This window comes from Ahaetulla prasina, chromosome 17, assembly GCF_028640845.1.
Source record: "Ahaetulla prasina isolate Xishuangbanna chromosome 17, ASM2864084v1, whole genome shotgun sequence".
NCBI lineage: Eukaryota > Metazoa > Chordata > Lepidosauria > Squamata > Colubridae > Ahaetulla > Ahaetulla prasina.
In genome coordinates this window covers 6,650,156-6,676,850 of record NC_080555.1, presented here as the reverse complement: position 1 = coordinate 6,676,850, position 26,695 = coordinate 6,650,156, and the positions used below count along the sequence as shown (strand labels likewise).

At 47.2% G+C, this 26,695-nt stretch overlaps 1 protein-coding gene and 1 long non-coding RNA gene across 2 annotated transcripts in view; one reads left to right on the top strand and one right to left on the bottom strand.

Annotated features, from left to right (window-relative positions):
• Window positions 1-26,695, top strand: part of LOC131186376 (uncharacterized) — an 81,803-nt gene that overhangs the window by 16,622 nt on the left and 38,486 nt on the right. Inside the window, exon 2 of the long non-coding RNA XR_009152367.1 lies at window positions 7,667-7,766. This is a non-coding gene — a long non-coding RNA (uncharacterized LOC131186376). The remainder of the gene's footprint in view (window positions 1-7,666; window positions 7,767-26,695) is intronic.
• Window positions 794-26,387, bottom strand: TAGLN2 (transgelin 2). Its single transcript, XM_058159863.1, has 5 exons — window positions 26,237-26,387; window positions 6,795-7,025; window positions 5,377-5,551; window positions 3,181-3,283; window positions 794-2,279 (listed from the first exon to the last, which is right to left on the bottom strand). Exons 2-5 carry the CDS (start codon window positions 6,972-6,974, stop codon window positions 2,138-2,140), a joined length of 600 nt encoding a protein of 199 aa, XP_058015846.1. The 5' UTR covers window positions 6,975-7,025; window positions 26,237-26,387; the 3' UTR covers window positions 794-2,137.

Below are 26,695 nucleotides of genomic sequence, written 5' to 3'. Positions count from 1 at the left end.
TTTAGCAATTGCACCAACGCTGGCTTGGGTTGCACAGGGACGGCAAAATTAAATCCGCCGAGACTAATTTGACTTTTTCATCAGGAGGGTTGTTTCCCCCCCCCTGTTCTCTTAACCGCCACACCCCACCCCACCCCAGATCGCCTCTGCCTGACCCTCTTGGCAAACTGGGATTTCAGCTTTTCACTTGAAAGGGCTCTCCTGGCCGGGACGGGTAGTCGAACCACGAACGACGGGCATGGAGCTCTTATTCGAGCAACAGATCCAAAGAGAACATTGTGACTCCAGTCCCGGAACCTGGCCCCATGCCCGAAAGTGACTCCGAGAGTGAGGGGGAAGGGCCGGTAAGGCTTACCTCGGGAGCACCGATTCCTGTGGCTCGGCTCCAGGAGCCAGAACCAGACCAGTCGGAGGACGTAATGAGGCCGTCATCCCCTGATTCCTCCCTTCCCCAGGCTACGCCTTCAGACCCAGCTGATAATAATAATAATAATCAAGCTTGGCTTGACCCACACTTCAGAAGATTAGAGAGGCGGCGTCATCAAAAGGAAGGGTGGGGCAGGAGCCCCACCCCACAGGATATATAAGGAGCTTTGGGACTGCTCTCACCACGGGAAGCAAAAGTTTAACTGAACCGTTTCACAAAGAGCTGAAAGTCTTGCTACGTGAGTCATTTGTTTGAACTTTGGCAGGCAGCTACGATTTCTCTGCCAGGACTGATAAGAGCCGGGAATCCACTGGCTCGTGGGTCTGAAGTGGGGAAGGAGACAGAACAGAGAAGGAGGCAGGCCCGTCCACAAAAGAATTGAGCAATCTTTATTTCTTATCAAGAGCCTCGAGGCAGAATACTTTCCACACGCCGCCACCCCACCGTTTCAAAGTTCAGGGTAGTTATATCGCTTCTGGCTTTGCCTCCATTCTCCCCAAAAAAGCTGCGGGACTCAACAAAAGCTCCCGAAGGCCGAGACCAAAAGGCTGAGCGGAGCTACGGAGGAGTGAATACAGAAAAGGCAGCACCATGGTCCTTGGGTATCCCCTAAGGCTGGTTTCCCTCTCCTCTCCCCCCCCCATTACCCCTTGATTGATTTAAGGATTTTTCTGCAAGGGAAACAGATTAGAGCAGACTCCGCTGCATGGATGTGTCCTCTCTAAACACCGTCGCCCCCTTCTCAAACTAAAAGCTGAACCCAGGAAGCATAGATAGGGGTCTTCCAAGAACCCCGTTCCCCAGGGGGATATTTTTTTTTGGGAGAAAGGGATCAAATCCCCTGATTTTTCCTGTCCTTTCCGATTGCGGTGGGCGTTGAGTGCAGGGCCATCCAGAATGCACCCAAAATTATAGAAACGGCAGTAGTTGCAAGCTCACCATCTATCCTATAGCATCTCGTGGGTCTTTTTTGGGGGATGATGAAGCAAAAAAAACAAAACAAAAAAAACAAACCCAACAACCCTGAAACTTTAGATACAAGACTTTCTTCAAAAGTGATTATTTTGGTCCAGAAGAGAAGAGCGAAACCTGAAAAGTTTCGATTCCAAAGTAGCTGCCCTTCAAAAGGCCATTTTGGGAGGTTGGGAGGTTTAGGATCTTTTCAAAATATTTGGAGAAGAAGGGCAAACGAGGGTGGGGAGGGGGGGAGAAACACACACCCTCTTGTCTTTGGACATGAATTGGTCCCAAGTGGATGGAAGAGGTGGGGAACGTATATCAAGATTTGAGCCGGGAAGGGCCGGGAGATGATGGAGAGGCAGGGAGAAAATGTAATTCTCAGCTGAGACAGGAAAAGCAGGAACGGGGAGATACGACCGAAAGAAACCCTTAAGAGTAAATGTCTTCACGCTTGGCCGCTTTAAGACTTGTGGATTTCAACTCCCAGAATTCTCCAGGCTGGAGAATTCTGGGAGTTGAAGTCCACAAGTCTTAAAGCGGCCAAGTTTGAAGACATCTGCCTTAGAGGGATTTTTGTTTTAATACTTTAAAAAAAAAATATGGCCGAAAGTCTGGAGGAAAAATGGAGTTCTAATCCGGAAGGATTGTTTCTTGGAGAAAAGAAACTCGGAAAGTTCTCGGGGGTGTGTGTGTGTGTGGAAACAAAGGAAGATATTGGAGGAGGCGAAGGGGAAGGCCGGGACGGTGGGCTCAAAGGATCTGACGGGGCATCCCGTAACCCGTCATGCCCGCCTGGGAAGCCCCTCGGTTTGTGCCCATCTGCAGCCCGATGACGTTCTGTCCCTCTCGGAGTTTGTCGTCCGAGAAAGCCCGGCGATTCTCCTGGGATTTCCTAGTCAACACAAAAGGAAGAAGAGAAGAAAAAAAGTCTGAATGAAGACGGGGAAATTCCCAAGGTTGAAAAGCAATGCTGGTTTATAATGGTAGTTTAAGCAAGAAACGCCCCCCCCCCCCGGGCGAGGTTGACACCTCAAGGGACAGCAATACAGGTGGTCCTCGATTTAACAATCGTTCGTTTAGGGACCGTCTGAACTTAACGACGGCACCAGAAAAAGTGACTTATGGTCGTTTTTCACACTTGACGGCAGGGGCGGGCTTCGAAAATTTTAGCAAGGGGTTCTCTGCTTGGTGGGCGTGGCCTAGTCAGCCTCCTGCACCACGACTGGGGGGGAGTTGTTTTTACCTTCCTTGGGCTCCGGAGGCTTTTCTCGAGCCTCCGGGAGGGCGAAAACAGCCTCCCCAGGCTCCGGAGGCCCTCTGGAGACCAGAAACGGGCCCAACAGATTTGAGTTTCCTCTTCAGGATCTGGCCTTCTAAAGAGCAGTCAGGGTTGATCTCCTCTAGGACTGACCGGTTGGATTGCCTTGCAGTCCAAGGGACTCGCAGGAGTCTTCTCCAGCACCAGAGTTCAAAGGCCTCCATTCTCTGGCGCTCAGCCTTCCTTATGGTCCAACTTTCACAGCCATCCATTGCAACTGGGAAAACCAGAGCCTTGACTCTACGCACTTTTGTTGGCAGGGTGATGCCTCTGCTTTTTAGTATGCTGTCTAGATTTGCCATAGCTTTCCTCCAAAGGAGCAAGCGTCTTTTAATTCCTTGGCTGCAGTCCCCCTCTGCTGTGATCTTGGAGCCCAGGACTTAATAAAATAAACATAATAAATACCCCGGTAGACCCTTGTGCGTCCGCTCGGCTTTCCAATCAATTGCAAAACCTGATCGACAAGCCCACTTACTTCGGGAACCAGTTGGGGTCTCCCACGAAGAAGCCATCTTCTTTAGAGACTGCCAAACCGCCCAGGTTCATCAAAGTCCTCTGAACGCAGGCCATGTTCTTCCCTGCAGGATGGGAAAGAGGTCAGGAAAGGGTCTTCTGGTGTCGCTTCCAGGCCATTGTCCCAAAGGTGCTTCTATTCCTGGACTTATCTTGTTTGTTTGTTTTTTAAGACGTTTCGCTTCTCATCCAAGAAGCTTCTTCAGCTCTGACTGGATGGTATCCAAATCTTCTCTCCCAAGTTGGGCAATGAGAGGTTAAATTTCCTGCTTTTTTTTTTTAAAGAAAACTTTAACAAAAGAAGTTCTCTTAGTGCAGGGGTCTCCAATCTTGGTCCCTTTAAGACTTGTGGACTTCAACTCCCGGAATCCCTCAGCCAGCAACAAGTCTTAAAGGGATCAAGGTTGGAGACCCCTGTCTTAGTGGGTTTGAGTTTAAAAGGATAGGTGGTGTTTTTTAAAGGGTGCCTCGCTCATCTGCAGCCATCAGAAACCGGAAATTGGGAGGGGGGGGGGGAGAAGGAGTTTGGTGTTGTTGTTTTTTAAGTTATCCCGAACACACACAAAAATGGCTCTCAGATAAAGAGAGGTTGAATTTACATTGGTAAATCTTCCTTTATGACATTTTGAGCAGCTATTTCAAACTGATGGGTGATTTCTACTGTTAAAAGTGCACATCTCTAGGAATTGCATGGTTCTATTCTATGACAGTGACTAGGGAATTCTGGGAGTTGAAGTCCACCCCGCTTAAATTATGCTGGCTGAGGGATTCTGGGAGTTGAAGTCCACCTTTCTTAAAGCAGGCTGGCTAGGGAATTCTGGGAGTTGAAGTCCACCCATCTTAAAGCAGGTTGCCTGGGGAATTCTGGGTCCATACATTGGAAAGCAGTCATAGTTGAGAAATCATGCAAAAGTCTCTTTTGACCTATAGTTGGGTATCTTTATTTTGCAAATCCCATTTTTCTTGACATTTAGGAAGATGCGGCTGCCTGTTAAAAAACTGGCATAATTTACTCAGCTTTCTGTTAGTTGTTTACCTGCCAAGTTATTTTTGTAGCATTAAATGTTTTAATACTCACTTTTTTTTCCAAAGGGTTTTTAGTGAATGTTTCAAAACTACAATACTGTTTGGTTTTTGTGTTGCAACAATGGGAGGAAATAAAATGTTTTATTTTTGAAGGATGGCTACAAACTATTTTTTTTTCCTTTTCACTGGAAATGTGAGAACTGGGGATATAAGAGTGGACAGAGGTGAATATAGATAGTCCTTGTTTTACTGCCATAATTGAGCCGAAAATTGCCATTGCTAAGCAAGACTCGGTTGCTCAATGACTTTTCTTGCCGCAAATTGTTAAGGGAATTACTGCAGCCGTTAAGTGAGGAAGGCAGTAGGTTAAGTAAATCTGGCTTCCTTTAGTGACTGTGCGAGGTTACAATGACACTGAAAAAGTAATAATAATAATAACAACAACAACAACAACAACAACAGAGTTGGAAGGGACCTTGGAGGTCTTCTAGTCCAACCCCCCTGCTTAGGCAGAAAACCCTACACCACTTCAGACAAATGATTATCCAACCTCTTCTTAAAAACTCCCAGTGTTGGAGCATCCACACCTTCTGGAGGCAAGTTGTTCCACTGATTAATGGTTCTAACTGTCGGGAAATTTCTCCTTAGTTCTTAAGTTGCTTCTCTCCTTGGATTAGTTTCCACCATGCTAGGTGGCTCAAGTGGCTAAGACACTGAGCCTGTCGATCAGAAAGGATCGGCAGTTCAGCGGTTCGAATCCCTAGTACAGGCCTCCTGCGTGAGCAGAGGGTTGAACTAGATGACCTCCAGGGTCCCCTCCCAACTCTGTTACTGTTACCCATTCCTTCTTGTCCTGCCCTCGGGTGCTTCGGAGAATAGCTTGGACTCCCCCTCTTCTTTGGGGCAGCCCCTGAGATATCGGAAGACCGCTATCATGTCTCCCCTAGTCCTTTTTTCCATTAAACTAGGCATACCCAGTTCCTGCAACAACCGTTCTTTATATGTTTTAGCCTCCAGTCCCCTAAAACAAAACAGTGTCTAAATAGTCGATGGGTTTTCTAAGTCCCAGCCAGCTCGTTGCTAGAAGTGCCAGTGCCTGCATGGCCTCTGCTCTTTCCTTTTCGAAACATACCTTCCCATAAATCCACGGTTTGGAAAATATCTGACGCCAAGATGCCGTAATTCTCGGCCGCGCGTAAGAACTGAGAGATCATCTCCATTTGTTTGAAGGCCATGGTGAAAGGCTGGATCTTGGCCACTGGTCCCTTGCCCTTAGGATACAGGCTGTTGATCAGCAGGCAGAGTACCTAACAAAGAACAGGAAGCACCGCACGTTTAATTTCCTCGTTTCCCCTTGCCGATTGTCTTAACTTCTCTGTTTAAGGGTCAAAAACCAGATGGAATTGGTCTCCTTGAGCCAAAAAAATACGATGCATAATGCAACCCTGGGGGGGTGATGCAAAGCAGATTGGAGGTCTCTGCCATAAAGCTTCTTACAAAACCATTGGTCAAATGGTCATTTTGTGTGTGGGTGTGTCTAAATATCAAGGAACAAGTTGCTAGTCCCTATTACAAAAAACATCCGTCTAAAAATCTTTTCTCTACTAAACGATCCGTCAAACGGTGATTTTTGTGTGTAAACGTCAAAGGAACAAATTGCTAATCTCTATTAGAAAAACTATTTAGTAAAAATCTTTACTAAAGGATCGGTCAAACGGTGATTTTGTGTGTAAATGTCAAGGGACAAGTTGCTAGTCCCTATTACAGAAACATACATCTAAAAATCTCTCTTCTCTACTAAATGATCAATCAAATGGTGATTTTGGTGTCTAAATGTCAAGGAGCAAGTTGCTAGTCCCTATTAAGAAAACCGCAGATTTAAAAATCCTTTCTGTGCTAAATGATCAATCAAATGGTGATTTTTGTGCCTAAATAAAATTGCTAATCCCTATTAGAAAAGTGTGGATCTAAAAAAAAAAACAACCTCTGCTTTTCTCTACTAAATGATCAATCAAGTTTTGTCTCTTAAATGCCAAGGAATAAGTTGCTAGCCCCTAATAAAAAAAAGCGTGGCTCTAAAAATCTACCCTGCTTTATGGCTTCTACTAATCCTTCCATATAGTAGCCTAACTATTTTTTTAAAAAACTTTATTTTAAAAAGCTCACAAGAGAGTTTTCAAACTTATTATTATTTGCATCAACATCTGCAGTCTTTTCTAGGCCTCTCCCCTGACTTTATATAACTAATTTAACAAGAGCTGTTAGAACTTTTTCTTGGAATGCAAATTCTTCCCTTCAGGCCCTTAACAGTTTCCCGACGTGGGTGGGCTTCATTCATATAATTTTATTTTATTTATTTATTTATTTTTGCTTTCAATCTTCCACGCCCTTTCGCCAACTCCACGGTAGATTTGACCAAAACAACACTCTGAAATAATTTTTTGACAGCCAGTTTTGCTTCATCCAATACAGCGAGAGCAGGCAGAAAAAAAATTAGAGGCGACAGAGCAAAAACACAAAAACAAAACACACACACACACAAATCCTTACCGTGCCATCTTTCAGCCATTTCTGGAAATTGTCTTTACCCGGCTCAGGCTCCCCAATGTCTGGTCCACACTGGGCCTTGATCCATTGGATGAGAATCTGTTCCAGTTCAGGATCATACTGTCGGTCGATCTTTTGTTGAACCTCCCGACTGAGTCCGTAAGCAGGGCCTCGGTTTGCCATGACGGGTGATGGATGGGTGGGTGGGTGAATGGATTTCCAAAAAAATGTGATCTGGGAGAAAGAAGGCCAGACAATTTTAGGATTAATTGACTGGATACTCCAGAATTTGTTAAGGTCCAAGGCAGTGTTTCTCAACCTTAACAACTTTTAAGATGGGTGGACTTCAACTCCCAGAGTTCCCCAGCAAACCTGCTTTAAGATGGTTAGACTTCAACTCCCAGAATTCCCAACCAATGTACTTTAAGATAGGTGGATTTCAACTTCCAGAATTCCCCGGCCAGCATGCTTTAAGAGGAATGGACTTCAACTCCCAGAGTTCCCCAGCCAGCATGCTTTATGATGGATGGATTTTAACTCCCAGAATTCCCTAGCCAGCCTGCTTTAAGAGGGGTGGCCTTCAACTCCCAGAATTCCCCAGCCAGCATGCTTTAAGAAGGGTGGACTTCAACTCCCAGAATCCCCCAGCCAGCATTATTTATGATGGTTGGACTTCAACTCTCAGGTTTACATCCATGCTAGCCAGGGAATTCTGGGAGTCAAAGTCCACAAAGTCTTAAAAGCTGCCAATTTTTGGACCCTCCTGTTATTAAATCAAAGGATATAAAATCAAAGCGCAGCAAAGAAGCTCAAACGTGCAAAATAAAACTTTCCACGTTTCGGCAAGGTAACTTTTGATCTTTTGCCGATTGCAGGTTAGCGGATGAAGGGACTCAGGTCAAGGAAAGCTGACAGGTCTGGATCTCAAACCACCTAGTCCTTGATGTGTCTCTTGGTACAGTAGCTGGAAATCAGGTGAGAATAGCTCTCCGTACGTGCTTAGGGTCATCTTTCTGACACCATTCAGATTGGCATCAGGAGCCAAGGGGATTAAAGGAAACACTTCCACCAAAGCTGTTGAAAAACGCTTCGGCCTGGATTCCTATCTCTCCAAGCCTGGCAACACCCCATCTTCTTACTCAGCAGGGTGCGGCAAACCCTCCGATGAGATTCGAAACCGGATCTCCGGGCTCACTTTTAGACCCTGATCAAAAAACAGCTCGTTCGGACCCAGCTGGAGAAACGAAGCTGGCCCTGTTTCTCTTCTCTTAGCCAAGTCTTGAATCGGTTCCTCCTGGAGCGGGCGGGGGGGGGGGGGGCGGGAGTTGCGCCCACCTGCTTGCCAGCCATGAGGCCAGAAATGTGAGTTCGGAGCACAGGTAAAGTCCTTGACTTACGACCACAACGGAGCCCCAAATTTCCCATTGCTGAGCAAGACGGTCGGCAAGTGAGTCTCGGCCAATTTTACAACTTTTTTTTTTTTTTTTAAACAAAATGAGATTTTGGGACAAGCAACTAAGACGGGGGTCTCCAACCTTGGCAACTTTAAGACTTGTGGACTTCAACTAGGGCCGGGGTGTGGCTCAGGCTGTAAGAAGCCTGTTATTAAACACAGCTGCTTGCAATTATTGCAAGTTCAAGTCCCACCAGGCCCAAGGTTGACTCAGCCTTCCATCCTTTATAAGGTAGGTAAAATGAGGACCCAAATTGTTGGGGGGGCAATAAGTTGACTTTGTATATAAAAATACAAATAGAATGAGACTATTGCCTTACACAATGTAAGCCGCCCTGAGTCTTCGGAGAAGGGCGGGATATAAATGTAAATAAATAAATAAAAAAAATAACTCTCAGAATTCCCCATGAGCAAAGCTGGCTGGGGAATTCCGGGAGTTGAAGTCCACAAGTCTTAAAGTTGCCAAGGTTGGAGACCCCTGAACTAAGATGGTGAAAGGCCCGGAGACCAAAACATACAAAGAACTGTTGCGGGAATCGGTTATGGCTAGTTTAATGGAAAGGAGGACTAGGAGTGACACGATAACACTGTTCCAGCCCTTGAGGCGCTGCCACAAAGAAGAGTGGGGGTGGTGGTGTTTCAACTTATTCTCCAAAGCACCAAAAGGCAAGACAAGGAACAGTGGATGGAAACTAACCAAGGAGAGAAGCAACCCGGAATTAAGGAGAAACTTCCTAACAGTGAGAACAATGAAGCCGTGGGAACTACTTGCCTCCAGAAGTTGTGGGTGCTTCATCATTGGAGGTTTTTAAGAAAAGGCTGGACGGCCACCTGTCTGAAATGGTACAGGACAGTGATGGCTAACCTTTTCGCCACCGTGTGCCAAAAGCGGGGAGGAGCGCGGGTGGGGGCATTGTGCGTGTGCATGCCCACACCCGTAATTATATGTGCCCCACCTCCCGCGCGCGACTCCCTCCACTCCCCCTGCTTTTGGCACGTGATGGCCCGGTGGGCCAGGTAGGCCCATTTTTTGCTGTCCCCAGGCTCCAGAGCCTCTCTAGGAGCCTGGGGAGGGCGAAAATGCCTTTCCCCATCCCCCCCCAGAAGACTTCTGGAGGCCGGAAATGGCCCGTTTGCTGACTTCTGGTCCCACCAGAAGTTGGCAAACAGGCCCTTTCTGGCCTCCAGGGAAAGGGGGAAGGCCGTTTTCGCCCTCCCCAGGCTCATAGAGAGGCTCTGGATCCTAAGGAGAGCAAAAAACGGGCCTTCCCCATCCCCCCAGGCCCTCCAGAGGCAGGAAAGAGCCTGTTTCCCTACTTCTGCTGGGCCCAGAAGGCCCGAAAATCAGTTGGCTGGTATGCACATGCACGCCGCAACTGAGCTCGTGTGCCCACCGATATGGCTCCGCATGCCACCTGTGGATCTTCTGTTTGAGCAGGGGGCTGGACTAGAAGACCTCCAAGGTCCCTCCCAAAACGATTATTCTGTGTTCTAATTTCCTGATAACTAGAACAATTAACCAGTGGAACGGCTTGCCTTTCCCATGTCGTGGGCGCCCCATCACTGGAGGTTTTTAAGAAAAGACTGGAGGGCCACCTGCCTGAAATGGTAACGGGGCTCCTGCTTGAGCAGGGAGCTGGACTAGAAGACCTCCAAGGTCCCACCCACCCCCTTACAGGACAAAAAGGATTCCAAGTCTCAAACTTGGGGCAGGCCAGATGGGTTACATCAGCCTTACCTGGGGCAAATCCAAGGTGTTTTTTCCTGTAACTGGAGGGAATACCCGTTAATGGCTCCTCTCAGCCCCTCCCTCCCTCCTTCCGCAGTCCAATTCTTACATCATGAGCCTTGTGGCTTTGTTTAAACGTTCCTCCCTATCCAGTTCCAAATCTGATAAACGGTGAACCAGTTTCTCCAAGGGTAGGAAAGCAGGCTAAAGGCAGAGATGCTTCGGCTAATTGTCTTTAAAAAAAATTATTATTACGAGCGGCAGATAAATCTTTCTAATGCTGTTTGATTGAGTGGGTGCGGAAGTCTGAAAGACCTCAAACCACCCCCCACCCCCAATGTCTCCATGAGTGGATTTCCCATCAGAAAGTTCCGGTGGGAGTTGCAGTGGGGCAGGAGTGTCTACACCGTTTTGCGGCCCCTGTTCAGAAGATCAGCCTGTGGGAATTTTTCCAACATTTTTCCCGGGCCGTCCCCATCGAGGCGCAGGTGAGGGATCGTGGGAGGGAGGCAAGAAAAAACCCCCAGCTAATTGCCTTAGCCATCGAAACTGGCTGGGTGACTTTGGGCCAATCACCAGGAGACGGCGAGTTCTAGTCCCGTCTTAGGCATGGAAGCCAGCTGGGTGACTTTGGGCCAATCACCAGGAGACGGCGAGTTCTAGTCCCGTCTTAGGCATGGAAGCCAGCTGGGTGACTTTGGGCCAATCACCAGGAGATGGTGAGTTCTAGTCCCGCCTTAGGCATAGAAGCCAGCTGGGTGACTTTGGGCCAATCACCAGGAGATGGTGAGTTCTAGTCCCGCCTTAGGCATGAAAGCCAGCTGGGTGACTTTGGGCCCAGTCCCTCTCTCTCAGCCCAATCCACCTCACAGGGTTGTTGTTGTCGTGGGGAAAATAGGACGAGGGTGTGTTGGGTAGGTGTATGTTCACAGCCTTGCATTATTTGTTAAATAAATAAATAAAGGCAGGATACAAACAAGCAAACAAGTTAATCATCTGAAAGGACATACTATCCTTTTAGGCAAAGGTTTCTCAAACTTTGAACTGGGTGGATTTCATGTCCCGGAATTGGGGGGGGAGGGGAAAGGGGGGGGGGAATATTTCTTTGAAAGGAATCCTCCAAGCAAGCAACTAGCAGCATGTGTGGGTGTGGAGAACCCAGGAGAGCGCCACACAAAAATTTTATAAAGGGAAACGGAAATATTTAAGGGATGGAGAAACGCTAACTCCTCTGGCCAAGATGCAGTCGGATTTTTTTTTTAATATATATATATATGCAGGTCGGTTCCCACAGCCATGCCAACTTTCCAGCCCACCCCACCCCTCCTCAGGGGCCTACCGAGACCACCCGCTGGCATCCATTGTCCCTCCTTCAGACAACACTACGGTCTTTGTGTGTTTCTCTCACCCAAAGCAGAGGAGGCCCCTTCTGGCTCTTGCAAAAAGGCCCCAGTTCCAAACACCACTCTCCTCCTCTAAGAAAAGCCGGGCTGATTTTAATATCCTGAAAAATAACTCTACGCTTTCCCGTCCCCCCCTTCAAACTGGGATCAAATTAGGCAGCAGCTGAATTATGAGAACGTAGAATTGTAGTAGTATGAAATGTTTTATAGGTGGCATCTTCCGCCAGCGAGACTGGCCAAAATGTTCCCCCAGTACTTCCATCAACTTGTTGGAAATGTAAAACAAAAATCAGAGAACATATTACCACATGTGGTGGACATGCCCCAAAGTAAAACAGTATCGGAATAGAATAAGAATATATTTTAGAAGAGATAACCAAAGAGCGAATAGATACGAAACCAGGATTATTTTTGTTAGGAATAAGGTAAAGGTTCCCCTCGCACATATGTGCTAGTCGTTCCTGACTCTAGGGAGCAATGCTCGTCTCCCTTTCAAAGCCGAAGAGCCAGTGCTGTCTGAAGATGTCTCCGTGGTCATGTGGCCGGAATAACTCAACGACAAAGGCACACGGAACGTTGTTCCCTTCCCACCAAAGGTGGTCCCTATTTTTCTACTCGCATTTTTTACCTGCTTTCGAACTGCTAGGTTGGCAGAAGCTGGGACAAGTCACGGGAGCTCACCCCCATTATGCGGCACTAGGGATTCGAAACGCCCACCTTTCGATCGAAAGCACAGCATCTGAGCCACTGAGCCGCCGCGTCCCTTTGTTAGGAATACTTCCAGGGAATTATGACCCCCATAAAAATACAATATTTAATTCTACACATCACAACAGCAGCGAGAATAATATACGCACAAAATTGGAAGAATAACAATATACCAACAGAGGAAAATGGGATAAGAAAAGTTTTAGAGCGCGCAGTGATGGATGAACTCACAAAAGAAATACAAGATATGAGGGAAACGGAGTACTACATAGTATGGGATAAATGGTATGAACGGTTAGAGGAGAGGTATAAAGGGTAAGGGAAGATTAAATAAGGAAGATACAGGAGTTTGAACGTAGTAACAAACTTGTAGAAATGGAATTGACACATAACATAATTTAACACATTGATATATTTATATGTATGCATAAATAAGACTCCTGCAAGTCCCTTGGACTGCAAGGCCATCCAACCGGTCAGTCCTAGAGGAGCTCAACCCTGACTGCTCTTTAGAAGGCCAGATCCTGAAGAGGAAACTCAAATCCTTTGGCCACCTAATGAGAAGGAAGGACTCCCTGGAGAAGAGCCTCATGCTGGGAATGATGGAGGGCAAAAGAAGAAGAAGGGGATGGCTTTTTTTGGCCGCTGCAGCACGTGGCTGGCTCATACAGAGTTGGGAAGGGACCTTGGAGGTCATCTAGTAGGGACCTTGGAGGTCATCTCTGCAACGGAGATTCAATCCCAGAGTAAAACAACAACAACGACAACAACATTACAAAAGAAGAAGAAGAAGAAAAATATGCTCAGAAGCAGAACTTAAGATATGAACAGGAAACTAAGAATTATGAGCAAAGTGGAGAACGGAGAGGGGAGGGAACGAACCAACCAGAAGTGGAGCAGTGTGCAAAACAGGATGTATGTGTGTGTGTATGTGTGTATATAGCCTGGGAGGTGAGAGATCACAACTGGTAGCTGCTGTTGTTGAAAAGCAATCTGCCGCCACCCCCCCTCCGCCACCGACCGTTGACAAACGTAACCCAGGCCTCCACCTACAGGCGCAGTATACCTGTCTTAGACTGTCCACTGTGTTAATCCACAGTGGGGCTCTGCTTTGGTTTCGAATTGGACCATGGCCTGTTTTTTTTTAAAAAAAAACAACAACAAGCCAACCCAGATTTTAGGGGCTTCAGCAGGGTGCAACCCAGACCACAGCTTTTCTGGAGAAAACCTTTTGATTTTGCATAAATCTGAACAAAAAAAAAAAAGTTCAGCAGAAGAACTTAACCGCATTGTGCCTGTTACGCAAAACAGACTTTGCATAGACTCTGGTTGGTGCTTTGGCATCGGTCCCGATGCTTGGAAATCACCTGGAACTAAGCCACCATTTTGTTTGGCGTCTGCGTGGAAAACAGCCCTTTTTGGTGGGTGTGGGTGTGTTTTTTTGAGGGGGGGGGGAAATCTCTGCAAACATTTACTAGTCTTTTTCAAAACCAAGGAGGCACAGAAGCCGGGGAAGCGTCTTGAAATGTGCCATCCCGCTTGTTAAGATCTCTGCATTTTTGACGACGACAATATAGGTAGTCCTTGAATTAGGATCACAGTTGGAACTTGAATGTCCATTGCTAAGCCACAGCAATAATACTTAGCACTTAGTACCACTCTATAAAGCCTTAGTAAGATCACACCTAGAGTACTGCACCCAGTTTTGGTCACCACACTATAAAAAAGATGTTGAGACTCTAGAAAGAGTGCAGAGACGAGCAACCAGGATGATGAGGGGACTGGAGACTAAAACATATGAAGAACGGTTGCAGGAATTGGGTATGTCTGAGGTCTAGGGGAGATGTGATAGCAGTGTTCCAATATCTCAGGGGCTGCCCCAAAGAAGAGGGAGTCAAGCTATTCTCCAAAGCACCTGAAGGCAGGACAAGAAGCAACAGATGGAAACTAATCAAAGAGAGAAGCAACTTAGAACTAAGGAGAAATTTCCTGACAGCTAGAACAATCAATCCGTGGAACACCTTGCCACCAGAAGTTGTGAGTGCCCCAACACTGCAAGTTTTTAAGAAGATGTTGGATAACCATTTGTCTGAAGTGGTGTAGGGTTTCCTGCAAAGCCAGACAAGGTATAAAATGGATGGAAACTGAACAAGGAGAGATTCAACCTGGAAATAAGGAGGAATTTCCTGACAGTGAGAACCATCAACCGATGGAACAGAAGTTGCCTTCAAAGGTTGTGGGACCTTCATCCCTGGAAGCTTACAAGAAGAGACTGGACTGCCATCGGTCAGAAATGATGTAGGGTCGGGGCGGGGTGGGTGGGTTGGACTAGATAACCTACAATGTCCCTTCCAACTCTGTTAATTAGATTCAGATCTATCTAAGATGATCGAAGACCTGGAGACTAAAACATACGATGAACAGTTGCAGGAACCGGCCCTGGTTAGTCTAGTGAAGAGAAGGACCAGGGGAAACATGATAGAAGCTTTCCAATATTTGAGGGGCTGCCTCAAGAGCGTCTGAATTTTGATCCCATTATCCTGGAGATGCTGCAAAGTTTGAACTGAAAAACAGTCGTTAAGTCCTATTTCTTGTAACTTTGACTGGTCACTCAACCAACTGTTGTAAATTGAGGACTCCACATCCTTGGTTGTAGAGAATGAAGGTGTTTAATCAATCAGGGTTAGTTAATCCCCATCCCAGCGGGCTTTCCCCACAAACAAACAAAAAAACAAACCAGCTGCAACCAGGATTCAGGGCTTTAGCAAACGGAGTTAAATTCAGCAAGGAAGCAAGGAAGTTTGAATTTGCAGAAAGATTTCAGGTTCTCATTTTAAGGCGTGGCTGGTCAGTTAATTGAAGAGAACATGCCAAGTGCAGAATGGCACTTGAGGTTTGAGTAGCTATTAGCAAAGTGACCTCAGAAGGTTCAAAATGTGGCATTGGGGGGTGGGGAGAAAGGAGCTGATGTTGGTTAACACCCCAAAACCGCAGCAAGGGCACGTTCTCATTTAGCAGGGACAGGAAGGAGTGGAGCAGCGAGATGTGTAAGTCAGAAGCCGCAACAGTTGGAGAGAAACTTCCTGAGTTTTGTTTTTTTTCCCTTTTTCTTTTCTTAAATATACAAAGCTTTGTTGTAGCAACGGAATTTTTATTTATTTTTTTGCAGGCTTCTCGGGATGCAAAAAAAAACACAAAACACAACGGTCCAAATCCAGCCACCGATTTCCGTTTCGCTAGCCAGAGAAATGCATTGGGGGGGTGGGGAGGCAGAGTTCACAGCAAGGACACAGTTGCAAATAATATTTTTTATCAGTTTGCCCCTCCGGGCCTCCGGTAATTGGAGGTAGACTGTGCCTAAGCTGGGAGGTTCCACCGCCGAAGAGCTTCAGCGAAACCTAACTTAGAAGAAGCAGCCTTATTTGAAATCCGACCGCAGTTATTTGACCTAATTAGGATTTTCGGTTCTGGTGTTCGAGGGACTTTAGGATACCGCAATTTGGGGTGTGTCTGTAAGATTTCGGATTTGGCAAACAAAGGGAAGAAAAAAAAATCAAATGCAAAATTGTGGGATGCAACCCCCCCTCCAAAACTGGGATCTTGCGATGGTCAGAAATGTGAGGACCTTGTCGTAATTCCCTTCTTTTAAGTGCGGTTGTAACTCTGAATGGTTGCTACATGAACGCTCATAAGTTGAGGACTACCCGTATCGTTTCCATCTCTACTTTGGCTCTGCTGGGTCTACAGGAAGAAAACTACAGGTAATCCTTGGCATACAACCATTTGTTTAGTGACCTTTCCGAAGTTACAGCCGCCCCGATAAAAAATTTGAAACGACCGTTTTTCATACTTACGACCACTGCAGCCTCCCCCACGGCCACATTCAGAGGCTTGGCAGCTGGCCTGTATTTATGACCGCTGCAGTACGTCGGGGTCTTTTTGCGACTTTTCCAACAAGCGAAATCAGTGGGGAAGTCAAGGCTCACTTAACGGCCGCGTGATTCATTTAAAAGCATTTCGACGGTTCCCCTTAGCAACTGTGGCAAGGAAGGTGGTACAACGGAGGGGGCAAAAAGCTCACTTAACAACTTGTCCGGCTTAAGCCATGGGAATTTTGGGCTCAGCCACGGTTCCTACGGGACCGTCTACTGCCGGCCTCTATCTCCCATCGTCCGGTGCGTTCCCACAGAGAGGGACTCCTCAGGGTGCCGTCAGCCAAACAGTGTCGACTGGCGGCCCCCAGGGGGAGGGCCTTCTCTGTGGGGGCTCCGACCCTGTGGAACGAACTTCCCCTCGGACTTCAACTACTACCTGACCTTAGGACCTTTCGCCGCGAACTTAAAACCAATTTATTTCGTATGGCTGGACTAGCTTGATTTTTTATCTTTAGATTTTAATTGAATTCGATGGGTCTTTTAAATTTTTATAATTTTATAGGGGTGTAAGTTATTTTAATATTTGGGCTAATTTAATCAGTTTTTTAAGGGTTGTTTTAATTATTGTGTATATTTGTATTTTACCTGCCTGTTCACCGCCCTGAGTCCTTCGGGAGAAGGGCGGTATACAAATTAAAATCTTATTATTATTATTATTATTCCTAAAGTCAAGGGCTTGCCAGCCGGTGTGGTTTTTTAAGTTACCCATTCATGAAAACACCCAAGGTTGTGTGAAGGCAAACCTATACCTGGGCATTTGGGGAGAACCAAAACAGGCTAGCAAAGTAAGCTTGATGCAATGGGAAACCCTGCCTGTCCACCCTTCTGCCAGTAGAGCTGAGTTGGCACACACACACAAACACACACACACACACACACAACTCAGAGTATAAATTCCCGCCTTGCCACAGATAAGGAAGCAGGAAGGATTAAACCCACACCCAGTTTTCTCAGCCTTGCAGCTCAAAAGATTTAAAAGAAGTTCAGGATTGGCTGATTACGCACACATTTGTGTGTGTGTGTGTGTGTATGTGTGTTGTGTATGTGTGTAAAATAAACCCTTCCATGCCTGAAAACAGAGAAAAGGACCAAGCTAGCAACCTCGCCCCTTCCCCAATTCTTCCCCCAAACCAATTTCTGTTCTTTTATTTTTGCTTTTCTTGATCCGGCCGATTTTTCCAAACCTCACCGACCTAAGATGGGTGGACTTCAACTCCCAGAATTCTCCAGTGACACCCCCTCCCCCCCCAGTGCAACCTCCATAGATAAAGGCAGTCCTCGATTTGCACAGTTCACTTAATGACCGTTCAAAATTTAACACCTGGCGCTGGGGGAAAAAAGTGACTTTTGAGCATTTTTTCCACAGTTAACAACTATTACATATAGCAAACCCCATGATTACGTGATCGGAATTCAGGCCCTTGGCAAGCGGTTCGTATTTATGACGGTTGCATCATCCCGGGGTCACATGACCCCCCCCCTTTGGCGACCTTCTGAAAAAGTCAAATTCGCTTAACAACCGGGTTACGAACTGATCCACTTAACAACTGTGGCAAGAATTCAGTATCGAGTGCCAGTGACTGCCTTAAGAACTGCGGCGAGAAAGTTCGTAAAACGGGGTCAAAACTCCCTTAACGAACATCTCAATTAGCAACAGAAGTTGTGGGCTACATTGTGGTTCCTGAGGTGAGGATTACCTGCGCACGCCAGTTGCCAAGTGTTCACATTTCAACAGCTCAAAAGCCAACACAGTTCTAGGCTGCATCAACAGAGGGACAGAATTAAGATCACGTGAAGGGTTAAGACCACTTTATAAGGCCTTGGTAAGGTCACACTTGGAATACGGCATTCAGTTTTGGTCGCCACGATTTAAAAAAAGATGTTGAGACTCTAGAAAGAGTGCAGAGAAGAGCAACAAAGATGATTAGGGGATTGGAGGCTAAAATATATGAAGAACGGTTGCTGGAATTGGGTGTGTCTCGTTTAATGAAAAGAAGGACTAGGGGAGACATGATAGCAGTCTTCCAATCTCTCAGGGGCTGCCCGAAAGAAGAGGGAGTCAAGCTATTCTCCAAAGCACTTGAAGGCAGGACAAGAAGCAATGGGTGGAAACTAATCAAGGAGAGAAGCAACTTAGAACTAAGGAGAAATTTCCTGACAGTTAGAACAATTAACCAGTGGAACAACTTCCCAACAGAAGTTGTGAATGCTCCAACACTGGAAGTTTTTAAGAAGAGATTGGAGAACCATTTGTCTGACGTGGTGTAGGGTTTCCTGCCTAAGCAGGGGGTTGGACTAGAAGACCTCCAAGGTCCCTTCCAACTCTGTTATTCTAAATGAAATTTTGACCGTGTGGCCCTGGGGTTGCTGCAACGGTCGTTAAGTGTGACAAACAAAAGTCCCAGTTTTTTTCAGTGCCGTTGTAACTTCGAAGAGTCACTAAACGGAGGGTTGTAATTCTACCTGTACTTTTCTAGTTGTACAGTTCAGGTAGAGAGCGACCAATTTATTATATGCTTAGGAAGGAAAAAAACAAACAACAAAGTGAGGTTGACTCAGCCTTCCATCCTTTATAAGGTAGGTAAAATGAGGACCCAGATTGTTGGGGGGGCAATAAGTTGACTTTGTATATAAATATACAAATGGATGAAGACTATTGCTTGACATAGTGTAAGCCGCCCTGAGTCTTCGGAGAAGGGCGGGATATAAATGCAAATTTAAAAAAAAAGTGATCCTTGTTTACCTTTGAAATGTGCGTTCAGCCGCCACCACCCTACCTTCTAACCGCAAACGATGCAAAAATGCAGAAGGCAAACAAAAGGTGGCGTCACATACCTCTTGTGCGTCAAACAGCAGCAACAAAAAAATCAGTTCAGGATTTCTGCAACCGTCACAAGGGGAAGAGAAAGCTTTTCAAACTAGAGATGCTTTTTGCAAACGCGACACATTTATTTATTTATTTATTTGCATTTATATCCCGCCCTTCTCCGAAGACTCAGGGCGGCTTACACTATGTCAAGCAATAGTCTTCATCCATTTGTATATTATATACAAAGTCAACTTATTGCCCCCAACAATCTGGGTCCTCATTTTACCTACCTTATAAAGGATGGAAGGCTGAGTCAACCTTGGGCCTGGTGGGACTTGAACCTGCAGTAATTGTAGGCAGCTGTGTTAATAACAGACTGTCTTTGTCTGTTTTACCTGTTATCTTTTACCTGTCTTTGTCTGTTGAGCCACCAGACGCCCCATTTATAGCTTTCTGACACAGAAAGGAAGACACAGAAAGCCGGTCATCCTGGGCTAATGACCACAATTTGAGCCTGCAATTCCGTTGTTGAGCGAGACAGCTGTTCAATGCATTTTGCCCCGTTTCACGGCCTTTCTTGCCACCGCTGTTAAGTGAGTCATCGCGGTTGTTCAGTTAGCGACCCGGTGGTTAAGTGAATCGTGTCTTTTCCCCCATTGATTTTGCTGGTCAGAAGCTCGCAAAAAAGGGACTGCATGGCTCTGCGGACGCTGCAACCCGTCAGTCGCCAAGCGTCTTGAATGTCGATCACGTGACCGCAGGGATGCTGCCACGGTCGTTAAGTGTGAAAAAAACAGTCATAAGCCACTTTTCTCAAGTTGCCGTCGTGACTCCGAACGGTCGCTAAATGAACGGCCGTTAAGTCGAGGCCTACCTGTACGGAATCCACAAACGGTAGCTGTAGCACCACGAATCCTGCAAAAAATATTTCTACCGATCCTGGTCTCTTGGCAATAAACCTTGAGGGTCACCTATCGTGTTAAATTTCCCATCAGGCCCTTTGCTGATGTAGCCTTGCTCCCAAGGGCATTATGGGAATCCAAACTTGCCTTCGGAAGCGGTGGGAGCTTCATCCCCAGAGACTTTCAAGAAGAGAACTGGACTGCCATCCGTCAGATATGGTGTCGGGTCTGCTGCTTGGGCACGGTGGGGGTGGGGGGTTGGACTAGATGACCTACAAGGTCCCTTCCAACTCTTGTCCATCAATGTTATCCCCCCAAGGGCCGGGTGCAGTTCAGCGACGATTGGACTGCCATCCGCTCCCCGCACTGAATAAAGACCTCGCCTTGCAGCCATTCATTTACCGGACCGTTCGGAGTTACTGCACAAAGCGGCTTGCAACTGGTCCTCACACTTACGACCGGTCCAGAATCCCAACGGGAATGCGATGAAAATTGGCAGCATGGTTACAGCATCCTGGGGTCTCCTCTGTCAGAGGGTTTGCTGCTTGGGCGGGGGTTGGGGTTGGATTAGATGACCTACAAGGCAGTGGTGAAATCCATTTTTTTTTTTACTACCGGTTCTGTGGGCGTGGCTTGGTGGGCATGGCAGGGGAAGGATATTGCAAAATCCCCATTCCATCCCCACTCCTGGGGGAAGGATACTGCAAAATCTCCATTCCCTCCCCACTCCTGGGAGAAGGATTCTGCAAAATCTCCATTCCCTCCCTACTCCTGGGGGAAGGATACTGCAAAATCTTCATTCCCTCCCCACTCCTGGGGGAAGGATACTGCAAAATCTCCATTCCCACCGCACTCCAGGGGAAGTGCCTCTCACCTCTCACCGACCCGTCCGCTCTCACAGAGAGGGACTCCTCAGGGTGCCGTCGGCTAGGCAGTGCCGTCTGGCGACACCCAGGGGAAGGGCCTTCTCTGTGGGGGCTCCCACCCTCTGGAACGAACTCCCTCCAGGACTTCGTCAACTTCCGGACCTCCGAACCTTTCGTCGCGAGCTCAAAACACACCTATTTATTTGCGCGGGGCTGGGTTAGTTTTTAAATTTATTGGTTTTATGGGGTTTTTAGTATTTATATTGTTTTTATCAATCTGGCTATTGAATAAGTTTTTTATGTTTGATTTTAAATTGTATGTATATGTCTGTTTTTTAATTGCCTGTGAACCGCCCTGAGTCCCTAGGGAGATAGGGCGGTATATAAATTTGAACAAATAAATAAATAAATAAATAAATTCCCACCCCACTCCTGGGAGAAGGATTCTGCAAAATCTCCATTCCCTCCCCACTCCTGGGGGAAGGATTCTGCAAAATCCCCATTCCCTCCCCACTCTGGGGCCAGCCAGAGGTAGCATTTGCCGGTTCTCCGAACGACTCAAAATTTCCGCTACCGGTTCGCCAGAACCTGTCTGAACCTGCTGGATTTCACCCCTGCTACGAGGTCCCTTCCAACTCTCTTCATCTATTAACCACCATTTGTCATCTTCCCAGCCAGCTTCCGACAAGCAAAGTCGATGTGTGTGTGTGTGGGTGGGGGAAAACCGGATTTGTTTAATGACCACCTGATTCTCATTGAACAACCGCCTGATGTCGTAAAACAAGGCGTGACTCACTTAACAACTGCCTTGCTTAGCAGGGGGGAATTCCGCTCCCAACTGTTGCGGTAAATCAAAGATCGCCCTGCCCTGCTCCTGATCAATATGGGTGTGTGTGGCTTTTTAACAAAAGGTCCAACTCTGCATGGCTTACACAACCCGGCTGTAATTATAAAAAAGGGAGGGGTAGCCTGCCGGGCCTAGCACGACCCAACCCATGCGGGTTTGTTCAGTAAGCCACGATGAAACAAACCACGGTTTGACTGCGTGAAAAATGCAAGCGGCCGAATCCCCCCTCCACAAACCCAAGCCGTTTTCTTCCAAACCCTGCAAAGGGGAAGGAGGAGGAGGAGGGGAAATTCCTTCATTTCGTTTTATATTATTTTTGAAAGCTTGCACAACAGGCAGTCAGGGAGATATTTATTTAAATTAACTTCGGACTTTATCAGAGCCTCCTTGGAAGGACTCCGATCCCGGGGAATTGTACGTCAGCAAAAAAAGTGGTGGTTTCGTTGTGTGTGCGTGGTGTTTTTTTTGTTGTTGCTCTTTCGAGGTCGAAAGTTTTAGCGTTTAGCTCTCGAGCTGTAAGTCAAGAAGAAATTCCTTTTTTTTGTTTTTTTTGGCACCGAAAAAAATTAAAAAATAAAAAAATGACAGGGCCTCCAAGAGATTAAGTAAATGCCATTTTCGGCACAGTTTCGGATACAGCAAAGGCCCGCGAGAGTTCGTTCAGTGACCGTTCCAATGTTACAACGGCGCTGAAAAAAAACGGGGACCGATGGCCGTTTTTCGCAGTTTGCAGAACTATGGCAGCGTCCCCAGGATCTGGAGCCATATCAGCGGGCACGCGAGCTCAGCTCTGGCACGCATGCACACGCTGGCCAGCTGATTTTCGGGTCTTCTGGGCTCACTGGAAGTAGGGAAACAGGCTGTTTCCGGCCTCCAGAGGGCCTCCGGGTGTGGGAAGAGGCTGTTTTTGCCCTCCCCAGGCCCCTAGAATGGCTCTGGAGCCTAGGGAGAGCAAAAAATGTTCCTACCAAGCCCATGTGCCAAAAGTGGGGAGTGGGTGGGTTGGACTAGATGACCTACAAGGTCCCTTCCAACTCCGTCTCGCTTAACACCAGAAATTTGGGGCTCAATTGTGGTCTCAAGCCGAGGAGTACCTACAGACTGCTGAATTTGCTCTCCCCCCTCTCTCTTCGTTTCCTGAAAATGAAAGCTGAAAATTTTTCCCCCCTGCCGATTATGGTCAATTCCATTTCTAGACAGGAAAAATTTATAGGCGGGAAAAATTAACCCAAATTGCTAGAACCTCCCATCTTCCTGCTGTGTTTAGGGATAGAAAGGAAATTCAGCCTAAATTAGTTAAGAATTTTGTTTTAGAGCAGGGATCTCCAACCTTGGCAACTTTTAAGCCTGGAGGACTTCAACTCCCAGAATCCCCCAGCCGGAATTCCGGGAATTGAAGTCCTCCAGGCTTAAAGTTGCCAAGTTTGGAGATCCCTGTTTTAGAGCCATATAAGATGCTCCACAACCGTCTTAAATGCTTCAGGCTTAAGGATACACAGGCACCCCTCGACTTATGACTGCAATTGGGACCCTGATTTCGATGGCTAAGCAAAGTGGGTGCTAAGTGACGCCTGCCTGGTTTTATGAACTTGTTTTTTGGGGGTTTTTTTTGGCCTACAGTTCATACAGTTAAGTGAATTCGCCCAGGGATAGAAAAAAAAAAGCATAAAAACTTTCTCTGCCCGTCATATTAAAAGCCAAGGTGGCAGATGCAAGGATTTTCTTCCTACTACTGGGTTGCCGCTCCAGCTATGGAACTCCCTGCCACAAGATGGTAATTTTGGACAGCTCAAAAAGGGCCAGCTCCCTTCAAAAACAGCCGTTCAGAGAAACTGGACGCAAAAGTGGAGAATTTGCAGCTTGGTACATAGCATGTTTGCCATTAGCAAACCCCTATCCAAAGAACAAAATGGGTAATAAAATTTAAACTGTGCTGTTTACCCGTTAACTCTCTTTTCTCATATGTAGTGGATAGAGGACAGGTTCAATTGGTTAGAAGTTTATAAAAAGTAGGCAACGAAGGTGGGGGAGGGGGAAACTATTATTCCTGCTATTTATTTATCAGTCTTCAACTGGGGGGGGGGGACGATGACAAAATATGTATATGTGTTTTTGTGTCTCGTCTTTTATAATGCGCTTTTGAAATGTCCTGTTCCTTTTTTTTTTTTTTGCAAAATTTCCTTTTTGCTTGCAGCTTGCCTTTTCTGACTAAAATTAATTATTGGGGGAAAATAAAAATTAAAAAAAAAAGAACAATGCAACAGATTACACGTCTCTCAGCTTCTCAGCTTGCAACGGTTACGACGACCCTGCGGGGCAGACCGCACCCTCCCCCCAAGCGTAAGCCGACCCACAGCCAGCCAGCTAGCAGGGAGTTGCCCCCAGTGACGCCTCCCTCTTTCTTTCAACCACCTTAATTTCCCGAGGAGCTGCAGAGACAAGCCAGGATGGGAATCGGTTGGGTCAGCGACCCCCCAGCCCTTCCTCCACATACAACCCGCCCCCCAGCAAGTTTAAGCAGGTTTTGTCATCCTTGAATTCCAGAGTCTTGCCAGAGATCAGCCGAGGACGAGAGAGTCTCGGTGGAAAGAGCCAGAATACAAGAACCAGAGGAGAGAAAAATTACCCTGGGAAAGTTTCCAAATTGTCTTAACTTTCCAGAAGGGTCCGGCTTGGCAGCCTACACTGGGCCGGTTTTGGGGGCCATAAATAACCAGAATTACTCCGTTTTCTCACCCTTCTCAAGCACCAGGCAAAACCGTGTTCTCTGAGGGTTTTTTTTTGGGGGGGGGGGTCTTGTTTCCTGATTTGTGGAGCTGTTCCTAGCCTCAGATTGCTAAATCCCCGCCCCCCACCCCCGTTTCCGTCTCTGTAGCTTTGCAAAACGATTTTGCAAACTAACGGAAGGGACTTTGGAGGTCATCTAGTCCAACCCCCTAGGATGCCAGAGTAGGAGACCCTACACCAGGGGTGTCCAAACTGGGCCCCTCGAAGAGCGGTTGGACTTCAACTCCCAGAATTCCCCAGCCAGCATGAGCTATAAACATGAACAAGTTGCTGGCTGGGGAATTCTGGGAGTTGAAGTCCAACCACTTTTCAAGGGGCGAAGTTTAGACATGGCAGTCCACTTCTTGAAAGCCTCCAGGGATGAAGCTCCCACTTCTGAAAGCAAGCTTAAATTCCCACAATGCCCTGGGAGCAATGCTACATCAGCAAAGGGCATTATGGGAAATTTAGCTACAGCAATAGTGTCCAACTTTTAAGACATGTAGACTTCAACTCCCAGAATTCCCCAGCTGGCTTTGGCTTGGCTGGCTCTGGGAATTCTGGGAGTTGAAGTCCACAGGTCTTCCAAGGAGTTTGGACACCCCTGTTCTACAATCTTCTTACGTCAGGTTCTCTAAGGCCAACTGACCAGAAAATAAGAGAGAGGGGATAGGGATGGTGGATAAATTAGAAGCATTATTCCTATTTAATTATACTCTTGAGGGCCTTCGAAGGGGCCTGCTAACCAATTCAGGCTGACTGGCGGTGAAGGAGGGTTGGGGCTGTACAGATGTTCACAAACCACAAGTCCAGAGCCAGGGCAAAGAAGGCTGGGAGTAATGCACATCTGGGCAGGGAGCTCAGAGATCCTACCTCCCCCCCACCCCCGCCGGCCCCCAAAGGCAAGGGGGCACATATAAAATTATCTGACTCTTGAAAAGACAGCTGGCTGACCAACATCGAAGAGCCGGATAGCAGTTTCAGAAGAAAAAAAGCTGGGTTTTCACTCAATCGTAGCTTGTTTGGCAACCCTTTTAACTGCACAAACCCAACATTGGCTTGGGGGTGGCGCCAGATGTTAAATCAGCCATAACAGTGGGGTGCAGTGCAAAGGCAGTTTGTGGGTGTGGGTGTCAAACGGCAGCAAAATCAACTGTGGCCCTTAGAACCAAAGAAAGCCTGCTAACATCCCGACAGCCCCCAGATGGCGCCAAAACCATATCTTTACGCAGCCACCTAGTGGCTGTCAGGAGAATCGCAGCCCACACGCGTTCAAAACAGCTTTTCTCTCGGGACACAAGAAAGATCATGGCAAAAGGGGTCAAGAGAAGACTCTCCCAACGCTCCAGGATTACAGTTCTCATCATCCCTTTAGCAGCAACATGGGAGTTGCAGTCCCAACAGAGAAGGCCAGGCTCCAAAAGCCAACAGAAATGGGAGAGGAAGGGAAAGAAAGAAAAAGAAAGAAAGAAAGGAGGAAGGGAGGAAAGAAGGAAGGAAGGAAAGAAAGAAAGAAGGAAAGAAGAAGGGAGGGAGGAAGGAAGGAAAGAAGGAAGGAAGGAGGGAAAGAAAGAGAAAGAAAGAAAGACAGAAAGAAAGAAAGAAGAAGGGAGGGAGGGAGGAAGGAAGAGAGAGAAAGAAAGGAAAGAAAGAAAGAAGGAAGGGAAGGAGGGACGAAAGAAAGAGAAAAAAAGAAAAAGAAGGAAGGAAGAAAAGAAAGAAGGGAGGGAGGAAAGAGAGAGAAAAAGAAAGGAGAAAGGGTGGGGGAAGAGAAGAAAGAACGGGAACATCGAGCGAGGCGGAGAAGGGCGTGGGAACCCTGGAGATCATCCACGCGGCCAGCCCAGAGCTTTTGCAAAGCCACGTGCGAAAAGGAATATCTTCCCCACCGCTCCGCGTAAAGAGAGAAGCAAACCCACAGGCTTGGGCGTTTTCCAGAAGGGCCCCCCGGCCCCCCCCCACTCCCAGATCACCTGGGGGGGTCCCCTTTTCTCCCCTGTCGGTCCCCCCCACCCAACCCGACTTACCTTCCTCCGCGGAGAGTGGCTGGGAGCGCCGCCGGATTAAGCCAAAGCCGCGCCTTACTCTCGCCTCCCACGCCCGGCGCTGGCTTTTAAGGCTGATGTCAGCGCTCCTCCGAGGGGAGGCGGCGACGCCTCCCCCGGGGGCAGGGAAAAAAGAAAAAAAGAAAAAAATGAGAGAGAGAGAGAGAGGGAAAAAGAAGAAGAAGAGAAACTCAAAGGGAAGAATCGGGAGAGGCTTTAAAGGCGCAAAGAGCCAATATCGGAGTCGATCTTGACTCCGTCCCTGGAGGAAAGCCTCTACTCCGGAATAAGCCCTTACTCCGGAGAAAGCCCTTATTCCGGAGTAAGCCGCAGGAGAGCCTTTGCAGCGGCGCTTTGTTTTCGAGGAGAGGGATTTGAGTCGGGGTCCCGATTCCCGGGTAAAGGAAGGATGGACAGTTGGTCAGAAATGGGGTATTGGCT